The sequence below is a fragment of the Neoarius graeffei genome, chromosome 16 (assembly GCF_027579695.1).
Source record: "Neoarius graeffei isolate fNeoGra1 chromosome 16, fNeoGra1.pri, whole genome shotgun sequence".
Classification (NCBI taxonomy): Eukaryota; Metazoa; Chordata; class Actinopteri; order Siluriformes; family Ariidae; genus Neoarius; species Neoarius graeffei.
This window is the reverse complement of record NC_083584.1, coordinates 19,432,822-19,445,974: the sequence shown is the minus strand read 5'-3', so window position 1 is coordinate 19,445,974 and position 13,153 is coordinate 19,432,822. Positions and strand designations below refer to the sequence as shown.

At 43.6% G+C, this 13,153-nt stretch overlaps 1 protein-coding gene across 1 annotated transcript; it reads left to right on the top strand.

Annotated features, from left to right (window-relative positions):
- The first annotated feature begins 10,637 nt into the window (after positions 1–10,637).
- On the top strand, positions 10,638–12,463 carry scrt1a (scratch family zinc finger 1a). The gene is made up of 2 exons (XM_060942001.1): positions 10,638–10,752; positions 11,742–12,463. Exons 1-2 carry the CDS (start codon positions 10,638–10,640, stop codon positions 12,461–12,463), a joined length of 837 nt encoding a protein of 278 aa, XP_060797984.1.
- Positions 12,464–13,153: the final 690 nt, after the last annotated feature.

Below are 13,153 nucleotides of genomic sequence, written 5' to 3'. Positions count from 1 at the left end.
GCTGTTTCATGCAGTTATCTAATCAGCCGATCCCTTGACAGGAGCACGATGTATGAAATCATGCAGACAGAAATCAACAGCTTCACTTAATGTTCACGTCTTCAAACATCAGAACGGGAAAAATTGTGATCTCAAAGTCTGGCTTTCTTTCACTGTGGCATGGGTGTTGGTTTGAGCCAGATGGACTGGTTTGAGTATTTCAGAAACGGCTGATCTTCTGCGGTTTTCACACACAACAGTCTCTAGAGTTTACACAGAATGGTGCGAGAAACAAACAAACAAACAAACAAATAAAAACATCAAGTGAGTGAACAACAGTTTTGTGGGTGGAAACAAACACCTTGTTGATAAGAGGGGTCAGAGGAAAATGGCCAGATTGGTTCAAGCATTTTTGCCAGGAAGGATATAATAACTCATATAATCACTCTTTACAACTGTGGTGAACAGAAAAGCATCTCAGCATGCAACAGAAAACAGAAGAACATACTGGGTTCCGCTCCTGCAGCCGAGAACAGGGATCTTAGAATCAAGAACAAGTTCTTGTTAAAGATAGACTGCCTTTCAGATTTTTCAAGTGTAGGTCATAAAAAGAATTTCCCCAACACCCAGTTATTTTTGTTTAATGGACTGAAAGCTACTGAATTCAAATCACAGACTTTCAATTGTATTAGTTTTTTTTTAAATAGAACAATTAATCAATTTAAAGCCATGTGGCCTGAAATTCTCCGCTATTTTTTCCTGCTTCACCATGACCCAGTACAAGATACTACATCATGCATCACGTGGTGGGCTTTCCCCGTTCATGCAAGGCATTGTAGGATACACATTTGAAACAGGAGAGAAAAATGAAGGATGAATGAAACGTGAAAGACCGACTACAGTAACGGAAAGTGAGAAGAAAAGACATTATGGTGTGAAGGAAAGGAAACGCAGGACCAAACTAATAAATATCGGCGGTCAGCGAGCACCTCTGTGTGATCAGCTGTTCGTTTAGCGACAGAATGATGGAACTGTCAGTGTACAGTCAAAGGTAAACCTGGGCATGCGCACATGGACTTCCTCTGTCTGCTTGACTGCGCGAAGTGAGCAATTTCATGCACATTATTTGCTCGGGAATCCCCTCAAATTAAATAACTTCCCAGCTACAGAATGACCTGATATTTTGTGAGATATGACAGAAATAAACATAATCACAATGACCAAATTTCAGAGGGAACGAAATTTCACGGTTTTATGAAATCGAAGGTTGTCTAGCTTTAAAGTGGCCAGTGAGTGTATAAATATAGATTAAAAAAGAATCACAGAATTACTTTATAAAACAACTCTTTCCATCTCTTCCCAACATGCTTTTGTTTTTAAGTTAATAAAACTTAAATCCAGGGTGTGTTCCTGCCTGACGTCCAGTGTTCCTGGGATCGGCAACAGATCCATGGTGACTCTCAGCAGGATAAGTGGCCTATATAGTGAGTTCGCCATTTTGTAGTGCTGTCTGAATGTACAGTGAGAATTATTACACCCTATATAGTGCACTCATAGTATCCCACAATGCATTGTGAAAAGTAGTGTACAACCAATGGTCACTAACCAAGCAATATATACCATCATGCATTGTAGCTGCATTGAAAGAAAAGCTGTAAAAGCTGTTTCATAATAACTGTAAAGTATTTTAGATTGAGTATAGCAGTAGTTTGTTTTTTCCTTATGACAATGGGCATGAGACAAATTTATAGGTTGTGGTGCAAAAATGGCAATAATATTGTAGTAGTGTGTTGGGGTGAAATACGTTATAAACGGACATTCAAGTACAATTAAAAATAGTAAGAGAATAGAAAATAGGCTAAATAAAATAGAATAATACAAATAAAATACGAGAATAAAAGTTGTAGAGTGGCAGCTACAACCCCGATTACAAAAAAGTTGGGACAAAGTACAAATTGTAAATAAAAACGGAATGCAATAATTTACAAATCTCAAAAACTGATATTGTATTCACAATAGAACATAGACAACATACTGTATCAAATGTCGAAAGTGAGACATTTTGAAATTTCATGCCAAATATTGGCTCATTTGAAATTTCATGACAGCAACACATCTCAAAAAAGTTGGGACAGGGGCAATAATGCCGCTTTTCCACTACCAACGCGGCTGAGTTGGGCTGAGCCGTGCCGTGCTGAGTCGAGCTGAGTGGGGCTGTTGGAGTTGCATTTTGACTACAACCGTGCTGAACCGTGCTGGCTGGAAGTGGGTGGACACATTGGGTGGAGTTAGCGAAAGTGGGTGGACGTCAGGTGATGTCGTTAGGTGGCGCAAACAGTGATATCAGTGAGCTTTTAAGCGGTAGTCTCACAACCCGGAGAGCAAACAATAAACATGGAGGACATGGAGTCGTTAGTGTTGCTGGTCTTGGTGCTGTGGCTTGTTGTCGCCGACAACGCCAACAGATACTGGCAAGAGCGTATAGATGAGGCGAGGCACATAAGGCTTCATAATTCTCGTAATTCTCCTTCTTCCGGGTTTACGGTGTTTACAGATCCCAGCGTGCTCGCGGGGCGTGTGTGGGCATGTGAGGACACTCCTCTTCACCAATCAGTGCACAGGGGAGTGTCTCCTCATGCCCCTAGCCTCACTCAGCTCAGTTTGGCTTGCTTCAGCCCTACTCCAAAACTGTGCGAGTTTTGGGGGCTGAGCAGGGCTGAAGCGAGCTGAGTCGTGCTGTTCTTAGATAGTCGAAACGTGAGCCGTGTCGGGCTGAAGTGAGCTGAAGCGAGCTGAAGTGAGCTGAAAAAGGGTAGTGGAAAAGGGCCATAAGAGGCTGGAAAAGTTAAAGGTACAAAAAAGGAACAGCTGGAGGAACAAATTGCAACTCATTAGGTCAATTGGCAATAGGTCATTAACATGACTGGGTATAAAAAGAGCATCTTGGAGTGGCAGCGGCTCTCAGAAGTAAAGATGGGAAGAGGATCACCAATCCCCCTAATTCTGCACTGACAAATAGTGGAGCAATATCAGAAAGGAGTTCGACAGTGTAAAATTGCAAAGAGTTTGAACATATCATCATCTACAGTGCATAATATCATCAAAAGATTCAGAGAATCTGGAAGAATCTCTGTGCGTAAGGGTCAAGGCCGGAAAACCATACTGGGTGCCCGTGATCTTCGGGCCCTTAGACGGCACTGCATCACATACAGGCATGCTTCTGTATTGGAAATCACAAAATGGGCTCAGGAATATTTCCAGAGAACATTATCTGTGAACACAGTTAACCGTGCCATCCGCCGTTGCCAGCTAAAACTCTATAGTTCAAAGAAGAAGCCGTATCTAAACATGATCCAGAAGTGCAGACGTCTTCTCTGGGCCAAGGCTCATTTAAAATGGACTGTGGCAAAGTGGAAAACTGTTCTGTGGTCAGACGAATCAAAATTTGAAGTTCTTTATGGAAATCAGGGACGCCGTGTCATTCGGACTAAAGAGGAGAAGGACGACCCAAGTTGTTATCAGCGCTCAGTTCAGAAGCCTGCATCTCTGATGGTATGGGGTTGCATTAGTGCATGTGGCATGGGCAGCTTACACATCTGGAAAGACACCATCAATGCTGAAAGGTATATCCAGGTTCTAGAGCAACATATGCTCTCATCCAGACGACGTCTCTTTCAGGGAAGACCTTGCATTTTCCAACATGACAATGCCAAACTACATACTGCATCAATTACAGCATCATGGCTGCGTAGAAGAAGGGTCCGGGTACTGAACTGGCCAGCCTGCAGTCCAGATCTTTCACCCATAGAAAACATTTGGCGCATCATAAAACGGAAGATACGACAAAAAAGACCTAAGACAGTTGAGCAACTAGAATCCTACATTAGACAAGAATGGGTTAATATTCCTATCCCTAAACTTGAGCAACTTGTCTCCTCAGTCCCCAGATGTTTACAGACTGTTGTAAAGAGAAAAGGGGATGTCTCACAGTGGTAAACATGGCCTTGTCCCAACTTTTTTGAGATGTGTTGTTGTCATGAAATTTTAAAATCACCTAATTTTTCTCTTTAAATGATACATTTTCTCAGTTTAAACATTTGATATGTCATCTATGTTCTATTCTGAATAAAATATGGAATTTTGAAACTTCCACATCATTGCATTCCGTTTTTATTTACAATTTGTACTTTGTCCCAACTTTTTTGGAATCGGGGTTGTACAGTTATAAGCAGTCCATAATTATTGACATCTTTTCAGATTTACCAATAAAAACAATTTTACAAAGATGAGTTTCAGTTACAACAGTTATTATTGGTTAATTAATCAACCGGAAGACCCGCCTCACCCTTTGATCTTGTCATCTGATGACACAGCTCGTTACCCGAGATGGAATTTTTTTAGCACGATCAGCAATTTGAAGAAAACCCGGATGTTATCATTGCAGGTGAGCATGGTAGAAAGATCATGGACATGTTTTTACTGATCAAATTCACTGATATTTCCTGATCTCCTTGTCAAAACCTACTTTGTTTCTTACTCTTTCATTTGACAGTCGCCATTTTGTATCTAAATGCGCATTTGAGAAGTTGCATTAGGTGTCAATAATAGTGATCACTTTCACCGGTGTCCACCCATTATCAACACCCTGTGGAATTAAGTGACATTTACAACTGTTATGGATCGATCTTTGTGTAACATTGCTGAAGTAGATGAAGTACTTTAAAAAAAAATAAAAGTGCTGTGATTTATAATAATTTTTTTCTGATTCATAACAGAATGGAATGTTTATAGAGTATTTGGAATCCGATTGCAATAAATAGAATTAGACCAGAATTAAATTCCGAGCATATAAAATATTACATGCTTGAAATATTCAGATTTTTCTCTTCCATTCAGAATTTTTTTTTTTTTTGCAGTTAGTTGTAAATAAATATCGACCACACATTACAATATCAGTAGACATTTTATATTTTGATTCGAGGAATGACATGCGACCTTTGACCTGGATTTTCATGTGGTTACAATGTCAATTCCCTGTTGACGTTTACTGGTAAACTACAGAACTAGAACTTAATGCAAACAACCACAAATGATTAACAAAATGTGATCTACAAAAATACTTAGAACATGGGTAGAAAGTGGAACAAAAAGAGTTTCTGATGCAGGTTAAACATGATCAGTTCATTTGTTTACAAACATTAGAATTACTTCCTCATTTACGTAAACACCGACATCCATATATTTATATAAAAGATATTTTGTACTAAATACAAGTCTCTGTAAAACAGCTTTTAAATAAAAACTATGTTTTGTTAACTTAATACCACATACCGATTATTATTATTATTTTTAATAAATAATCATCTGGATGTCGATAACTGTGGAACGGTGTCGATAACTCTGGATAAAGGTGTCGATAATTGTGGAACGGTGTCACGTGATCTGATACGCTAAGTAATCGGGAATCAACTCATTTTTTTTCCAGTGGTAGTTTGAGTAATTATTCATGCACAATTTATGTATTGAAAGTCTTTTTTACTTTTGCAACGGCCAAAAGATCGTTAAGGTGTCGATAATTCTAGCCGCTGCTCTAAAATGTATTTACCACAAAAATACATGCATGTATTTATTATTCTGAAAACCCACCAGCCAACTGATTTGGCATGTTTTAATTGTGTGACAGTAATGACGTAAATAATGGTGCAGCAGAGTAGTGTCCAAAAGTGGGTTTATTTTATTTTATCAATGAGCTCACTATATAGTCCTCTATATAGAATTCCCTAGATAGTGAGTAGGGAGTAGTGAATGAGCGAGATTTTGGACACAGATATAGTCTCACAATCTGCTACTAAATGTTGCCAAGAACCACCTACTTTTACAGGAACATGCCGTTTGAGTGAAATGGCACTCAATGTTACTTGTGAGCACTTTTCCTGAGCCTCATCATAAGCATTTTAAATGTAAATACGTCTTGACATATGATATAATGCAAAATGTACAGTATGTGGACATCTGACCGTATGTGGTTCTTCTCCAAATTGTTGCCACAAATTTGGATGCACAAAAGTGTCTAGAATGCCTTTGTACATTGTAACATTAACAGTTCTCTTCACTGGAACTCAGGGGCCCAAACATGTTCCAGCATAACAACGGCCCTGTGCACAAAGCGCGCTCCATGAACACATGATTCTGCAAGGTTGGAGTGGAAGAACCCAAGTAGCCAAAACTTTGGGATGAATTAGAAACACTGACTGCGTGCCAGGCCACCTCACCTGATGTCAGTGCTTGAGCTTGCTAATGCTCTTGTGGCTGAATGAGCAAATCCCCACAGTCACACTCCAAAATCTAACGGAAAGCCTTCGCAGAAGAGTGAAAGTTATTTCAAAGCAAGGCAGGACATATTAACCTCTGCCATGGTTTTGGAATAAGATCTTCATCTCAAACGTGTTCAAGTCTTGTGCTTGCTTCAGTGGATAAAAGTGACCTGAATAGTGCAGAGTTGCTGCTGTAATCATAAAGACTGCGGTCCTGTGTTCATCCCAGGTCTCTTACGGTACTCACATCCTGCACATACTGAACAGCCTGTAAACACACTTAGTACTGCAATTATTTATAATCTCACCATCCAGCGTCACCTAGAAGAAGACAGGTTCCCTTTTGAGGAACAGGTTCCTTTTGAGGTTTCTTTTTCATGCTACATCAGAGAGCTTTTCCATGCCACTGTCACCTCTGGCTTGTTCATTAGGACTCGAAATCTACATCCAGACTTCTGTAAAGCTGCGCTCTGACAATGTGTATTGTTACAAATGAAATTGAACGTGATGAATCAATCTGTTTATAATAAATGCACCCAAACACATCTCCTTCACTCTGACCTTTTCACCGTCCCATGGAAACAGATGAAGAGCCTTGTTTACAGAACAACATGCTCATCTGAATACGTGTTCGTGAAAACGCAATGCACTGGAATTAAATGTCAGCGGGTTTCTTTGATTCGGACCTTGACAAGTCGCTTCGGAGTTCCGGTGCACAGAGGACTATTATTATGCAAATGAGATGAGTGTCTCCCCCCCCGGCCTCTCTCTCTCTTTCTCTCTCTCTGCCTCTGTGCATCTCTCTCTCTCTCTCTGCCTCTGTGCATCTCTCTCTCTCTGTGCCTCTCCCTCTCTCTGCCTTTCTCCCTCTCTCACTCACTCTCTCTCTGCCTCTGTGTATGTGTCTCTCTCTCTGCCTCTCTCTCTCTCTCTGCCTTTCTCACTCTCTCACTCTCTGCCTCTGTGTATGTGTCTCTCTCTCTGCCTCTCTCTCTGCCTTTCTCACTCTCTGCCTCTGTGTATGTCTCTCTCTCTGCCTCTCCCTCTCTCTGCCTTTCTCACTCTCTCACTCTCTGCCTCTGTGTATGTGTCTCTCTCTCTGCCTCTCCCTCTCTCTGCCTTTCTCACTCTCTCACTCTGCCTCTGTGTATGTCTCTCTCTCTGCCTCTGTCTCTCTCTCCCTCTCTCTCTCTGCCTCTCTCTCTGCCTCTCCCTCTCTCTGCCTTTCTCCCTCTGTCACTCTCTCTCTGTATCTCTCTGCCTCTGTGTATGTGTCTCTCTCTGTCTTTCTCCCTCTCTCTCTCTGCCTCTGTGTATGTGTCTCTCTCTCGGCCTCTGTGCATGTCTCGCTCCCTGCCTCTCCCTCTCTCTGCCTCTCTCTGCCTCTGTGTATTTGTCTCTCTCTCTGCCTCTGTCTCTCTCTCTCCCTCTCTCTGCCTCTGTGTATGTGTCTCTCTCTGCCTCTCTCTCTCTGCCTTTGTGCATGTCTCTCTCTCTGCCTCTCTCTCTCTCTGCCTCTGTGTATGTCTCTCTCTGCCTCTCTCTCTGCCTCTGCCTGTCTTTCACCCCCCGCCTCTCTCTCTGTCTGTCTTTCTCTCTCTGCCTCTCTCTCTCTGCCTTTCTCCCTCCCTCTCTCTCTGCGTATTTGTCTCTCTCTCTGCCTCTGTCTCTCTCTCTCCCTCTCTCTGCCTCTGTGTATTTGTCTCTCTCTCTGCCTCTGTCTCTCTCTCCCTCTCTCTGCCTCTGTGTATGTGTCTCTCTCTGCCTCTCTCTCTCTTTGCCTTTCTCCCTCTCTCTCTCTGCCTCTGTGTATGTCTCTCTCTCTGCCTCTCTCTCTCTGCCTTTGTGCATGTCTCTCTCTCTCTGCCTCTCTCTCTCTGCCTCTGTGTATGTCTCTCTCTGCCTCTCTCTCTGCCTCTGCCTGTCTTTCTCCCCCTGCCTCTCTCTCTGTCTGTCTTTCTCTCTCTGTCTCTCTCTCTCTCTCTCTCTCTCTCTGCCTTTCTCCCTCCCTCTCTCTCTCTCTGCCTCTGTGTATTTGTCTCTCTCTCTGCCTCTCTCTCCCTCTCTCTGCCTCTGTGTATTTGTCTCTCTCTCTGCCTCTGTCTCTCTCTCCCTCTCTCTGCCTCTGTGTATGTGTCTCTCTCTGCCTCTCTCTCTCTTTGCCTTTCTCCCTCTCTCTCTCTGCCTCTGTGTATGTTTCTCTCTCTCTGCCTCTCTCTGCCTTTGTGCATGTCTCTCTCTCTGCCTCTCACTCTCTCTCTCTCTGCCTCTGTGTATGTCTCTCTCTGCCTCTCTCTCTGCCTCTGCCTGTCTTTCTCCCCCCCGCCTCTCTCTCTGTCTGTCTTTCTCTCTCTGCCTCTCTCTCTCTCTCTCTCTCTCTCTCTCTCTGTCTGTGTTTCAGCTGAACTCAGCACTTTGCTCGAGAACACTCGTGCGTCCTTCTCCCTCATCCGGTCGCCGTGTGCTGTTGCTGCTTCTTTCCTCGAGGTTTCCAAAGCGCGCACCTGAGCCATAAGCGGGTGCACGAGCTGTTAGTATTCTTCAAATAAATCTGAACGTTCAATGCTTCAATGCTTCTCATCCCCCCCCCCAACACACACACACACACACACACACACACACACACACACACACACACACACACAATATTTCTTTCCAACTTTCTTGTTCAGTAAACACCATCTTGCATTCCAGGACACCAAATGCATGAAAGAGCTAACTCCGCACTTCCTTTGCAAATCTTTTTACAACTTTAACCTTACAAGGTGACGCTCTCAGGCTGCAGCGCATCGATTCGTGCACAGTGCAGTAAAACCTACTCGACCAAACGCAGCAACAATTAGCCAGGCAACGAAGAAGAAAGAATTTAATTGAGGACTGAGGTTGGAATCAAGTGCATGATGATGATGTAACACAGGACATGCAGCTTCAGAACACCAGGTACAATCAGCAGCTCAAGTGGAATGCATAGGATGTTTCAGGAAGCCAGGAGGTTATAACACGAGTCCTGTTGTAGGACTAAACAATGAAAAACATGATGTCGGACAGCAGAAATGAAAATCTCTCTCTCTCTCTCTTTCTCGATCACGCTTAATTGCTGAGAAAGCGGACCTTCTGGTACTCGGTTCGTGCTATTTGCATGAGAAGAAAGCCATTGGTTTATGGGCTGTGATGTAAAACAGTGACCTGGGAGCCTGGGGCCACAGCCGGCGGCTGATTTCTTGGTTAGCGCGTCCAGCGTTTACAGAAAAGTGCAGCGCGGTAGGGAGGATTTATTTAATACACGCTGAAACAGTGTGTGGGGGGCGGGGGGCTGCCACTATGCATCCCATAATAGTTTCTGTGAATACAGTTACACCAGCTAGATTTATTTAACAACCCATTCATGTGCGCTAATGTAATGCATAAATGTCATGCACCATGACCAAACGTGTATGAAATGCCTATCTATAGAAATAAGTGTTAAATTAGTGTAGAAACCGTTGTGGCATGTAATTAAGATTAAGATGAGCATAAACGCATAAAAATAGTTTTACCATATTCCTTATGTTTTGCTCTGTTATCCAAGAACTTTCCTTCAGGGGGTAAAAATGGCGAAAGCGTTGACGTGTCATAGCGTCATTAAATCATCTAGTTCAATGTTAGTCCCAGGAGCTTTTTTTTTATGGATTAAATTAAGCACTTCCATCTTCATTCCCACCTGATCACAGCTATATAAATCCCAACAGCTGATCATCAGACTTCAGAAGCGCGACGCCTTCAGACCGTGCGGCTCGCGGACGCGCGCGCAGACCTGCTTACCGGTTTCGGTCATGCTTTTGTTTTTGTTTTGTTTTGTTTTTTTGAAAAAAGAGTGAGCATTTTTTTTGGCCCAGACGTTTATATAAAATAAAGAAGAAGAAAAAAAACTTGGGTTTAAAAAAAAAAAGAAAGAAAGAAACAACTGGAAATAACGACCAGCAGGCTGCAGATTTCAGGTTTCAAGGCGAGGAGAGGAGCGCGAGCGCGAGCGAGGAGAGACGGGAGCTGTCCGGTGCTGTATGTCTGTATGTACGCGTGTGCGCGCTCCAGGAGAAAGGAGCTATCCGGTGCTGAAGTTGCATTTCCGCTAAGAGCGACGCGACGCGACGGCACGAGAAGCTCACTAACGGGGGCGAGGTGTCTGCCGTCGCCCCGTGCCTGCGTCTGAGCAAAGAAAAACAAAAAGAAAAACAAAGCAAATAAAAAAAAAACCAAACAAACAAACAAAAAACGGGGTTTTTGCCTCGGCGGTGCATGAAGAGCAAGACACCTGACCGAGCGGGCGGACGGACGAGTGGTGTGTTTTTTGCTGCAACGTGAAACATGCCAAGGTCTTTCCTGGTCAAAAAGGTTAAGCTCGATGATTTCTCGTCTGCTGACCTCGAGAGCTCTTATGGCAGATCCAGAGCGGACCTCAGCCTCCGATTTCACGAGAAAGGTAAGAATAACGGAATGAACAGTGCGCTGCTGTAGTGTGAGTGATGAATAGGCGACCTGTAGGACGATCAGGGATGCAAACAGCCCATCATTTACACTACATTTTATTTAGTGCATTTATTACATGATGATGTGGCTTGTTTCGAGCTCATCCGTGCTCAGACCGCGTGCTCATCCACCAGTACGTTGTTTTATCCCCCTCAAAACCGTCACTGGTTACAGATTTTTTTTTTTTTTTTTTTTTTTTTTTTGTCGAGTCTGCACATTTTGGCTTCGGTAATTTCATGTGTTGCGCTTTGCTCACTCGTAGCAAGACTCCGTAATCAAGAGGATGATTCCAAATATATAAGAAATATTAAACACCACTTGACGTTTATTCATAAGTCATTATCCTTTTTTTTAACAGTCAAAGAACCGTGTCATGGAATTATTCACACTTGCACTCGGACACACACACACACACACGCACACGCGACCGTGTTTGCAGCCATTATTTCCGCTCTATATAATACACACAACACTCTCTAAACCATTTTGTCCACAAATCCATTTCCACACGTGCATAATGTGCGAGTCTCATGGAAGGTGTCTCGAGTCGTGCGTGTGAGAATCGACCTATTTCTGCTCTGATCTTTGTCACAAGTGCAAATGCAATTATGACTGAAGTAAGATCAGCTGCCTTTGTCCTTAAAAGGGTTACCCCGCTAATTGAAATGGAGATGTATTGATTTCCTGGTGGGAGTGTTACAGAGATACCTTCACGAGAAATCTGTTGCTGAATGCAACGCTCAATTTCTAGTATGGAGTGTGAAGGGGGAAAAATAAAAAAAAAAAGGAGGAAAGAAAAGGAGCAGAAATAGACTGTTGCATGTCAGAATGTAGCACCTGACTCATTGCTTCCTGTCGAGTCAAGTCGGCGTTGCTTAAACTGTTGCTTTTTTCCTCTCTCTCTCTCTCTCTCTCTCTCTCTGCTTTCCTTTCCAACGGCAGGTTACATCAGCGACTACATAACCCCGTCTGTGTATGAAGCAGAGAATGAAAATGGCATCAAAGTGCCCTCACCGGGACCCATCTACGAGAGCCTGCACAGCGATTACGGCGCGCCGGACTCGGACCAGCCCGACAGCCCGCGCTCTGAGATCTCGACCGGGTACATCAACGGAGACAATGCGGTGAGTGAGGGCTACACGGTAGACGCCTTCTTCATAACGGACGGCCGCTCGCGCAGGAGGGCCGTGGGCAGCGCGAGGAGCGCGCAACGCCATACGTGCAACGAGTGCGGCAAGAGCTACGCCACGTCGTCCAACCTGAGCCGCCACAAGCAGACGCACCGCAGCATGGACAGCAAGATGGCCAAGAAGTGCCCGACGTGCGGCAAGGTGTACGTGTCCATGCCGGCCATGGCCATGCACCTGCTCACGCACGACCTCAAGCACAAGTGCGACGTGTGCGGCAAGGCGTTCAGTCGCCCCTGGTTGCTGCAGGGCCACATGCGCTCGCACACGGGCGAGAAGCCGTTTGGGTGCGCGCACTGCGGGAAAGCCTTCGCCGACCGCTCCAACCTGCGCGCGCACATGCAGACGCACTCGGCCTTCAAGCACTACAAGTGCAAGCGCTGCAACAAGACCTTCGCGCTCAAGTCGTACCTGAACAAGCACTACGAGTCGGCGTGCTTCAAGGGGGCCTTTTCTCCGCTCAGACCCGATTCCTGAAAGAGCCACAGGAGTCAAAGTGCGTCCACAACTTTGCTTTTCTCTCCTGCAACAACAGAACTGAGGAAAAACTTGGATTATTCGCATGTAACTTTTCTTTTCCAAGCCTAACCATCTTCTCCCCCCTTCCCCCAGCCTCCTAGCCGTTCGCCTACTCCAAGCCGAAAATAGCAACATATTTTGCTAAAAAAATAATAAAAAAGAATGAATGAAAGAAGAAGAAGAAGAAGAAAACCCCACACACTCAGAGGACATTGAAAATGTCTAACTCTTTCTCTCTCAATTAAAAGGTCAAACCTTTTTCTCAGTATTGGATCACATTATACTGCTGCCAGTGGCCACAAAAGTGTTCAGCGTCGAGGTAAAACTATTTAACTTATTTATGTACTTATTTATTATTTTATACAAGTCGTGTAAAACAAACATTCATTTGCACTTTAATTTATTGTTCTGTTTTGCCAAGCTTTCCCTTCACCATCAATATGCCAAAGCATTTGACACTTTTTCAATCGGTTTTTCTTGCTTTGTTGGTTTGATAGTTTTTGTTTGTTTGACACTTTATAAATTTGTTGCATGCAAAAAAAAAAAAAAAGATGAAATCTATGCCAATTTTATCGAGCTTTTGATTTTGTTTTTGTTTTGTTCTGCGAAAATCTAGTTAGAATCAGTCTGCAATATTTCTCGGGAGTC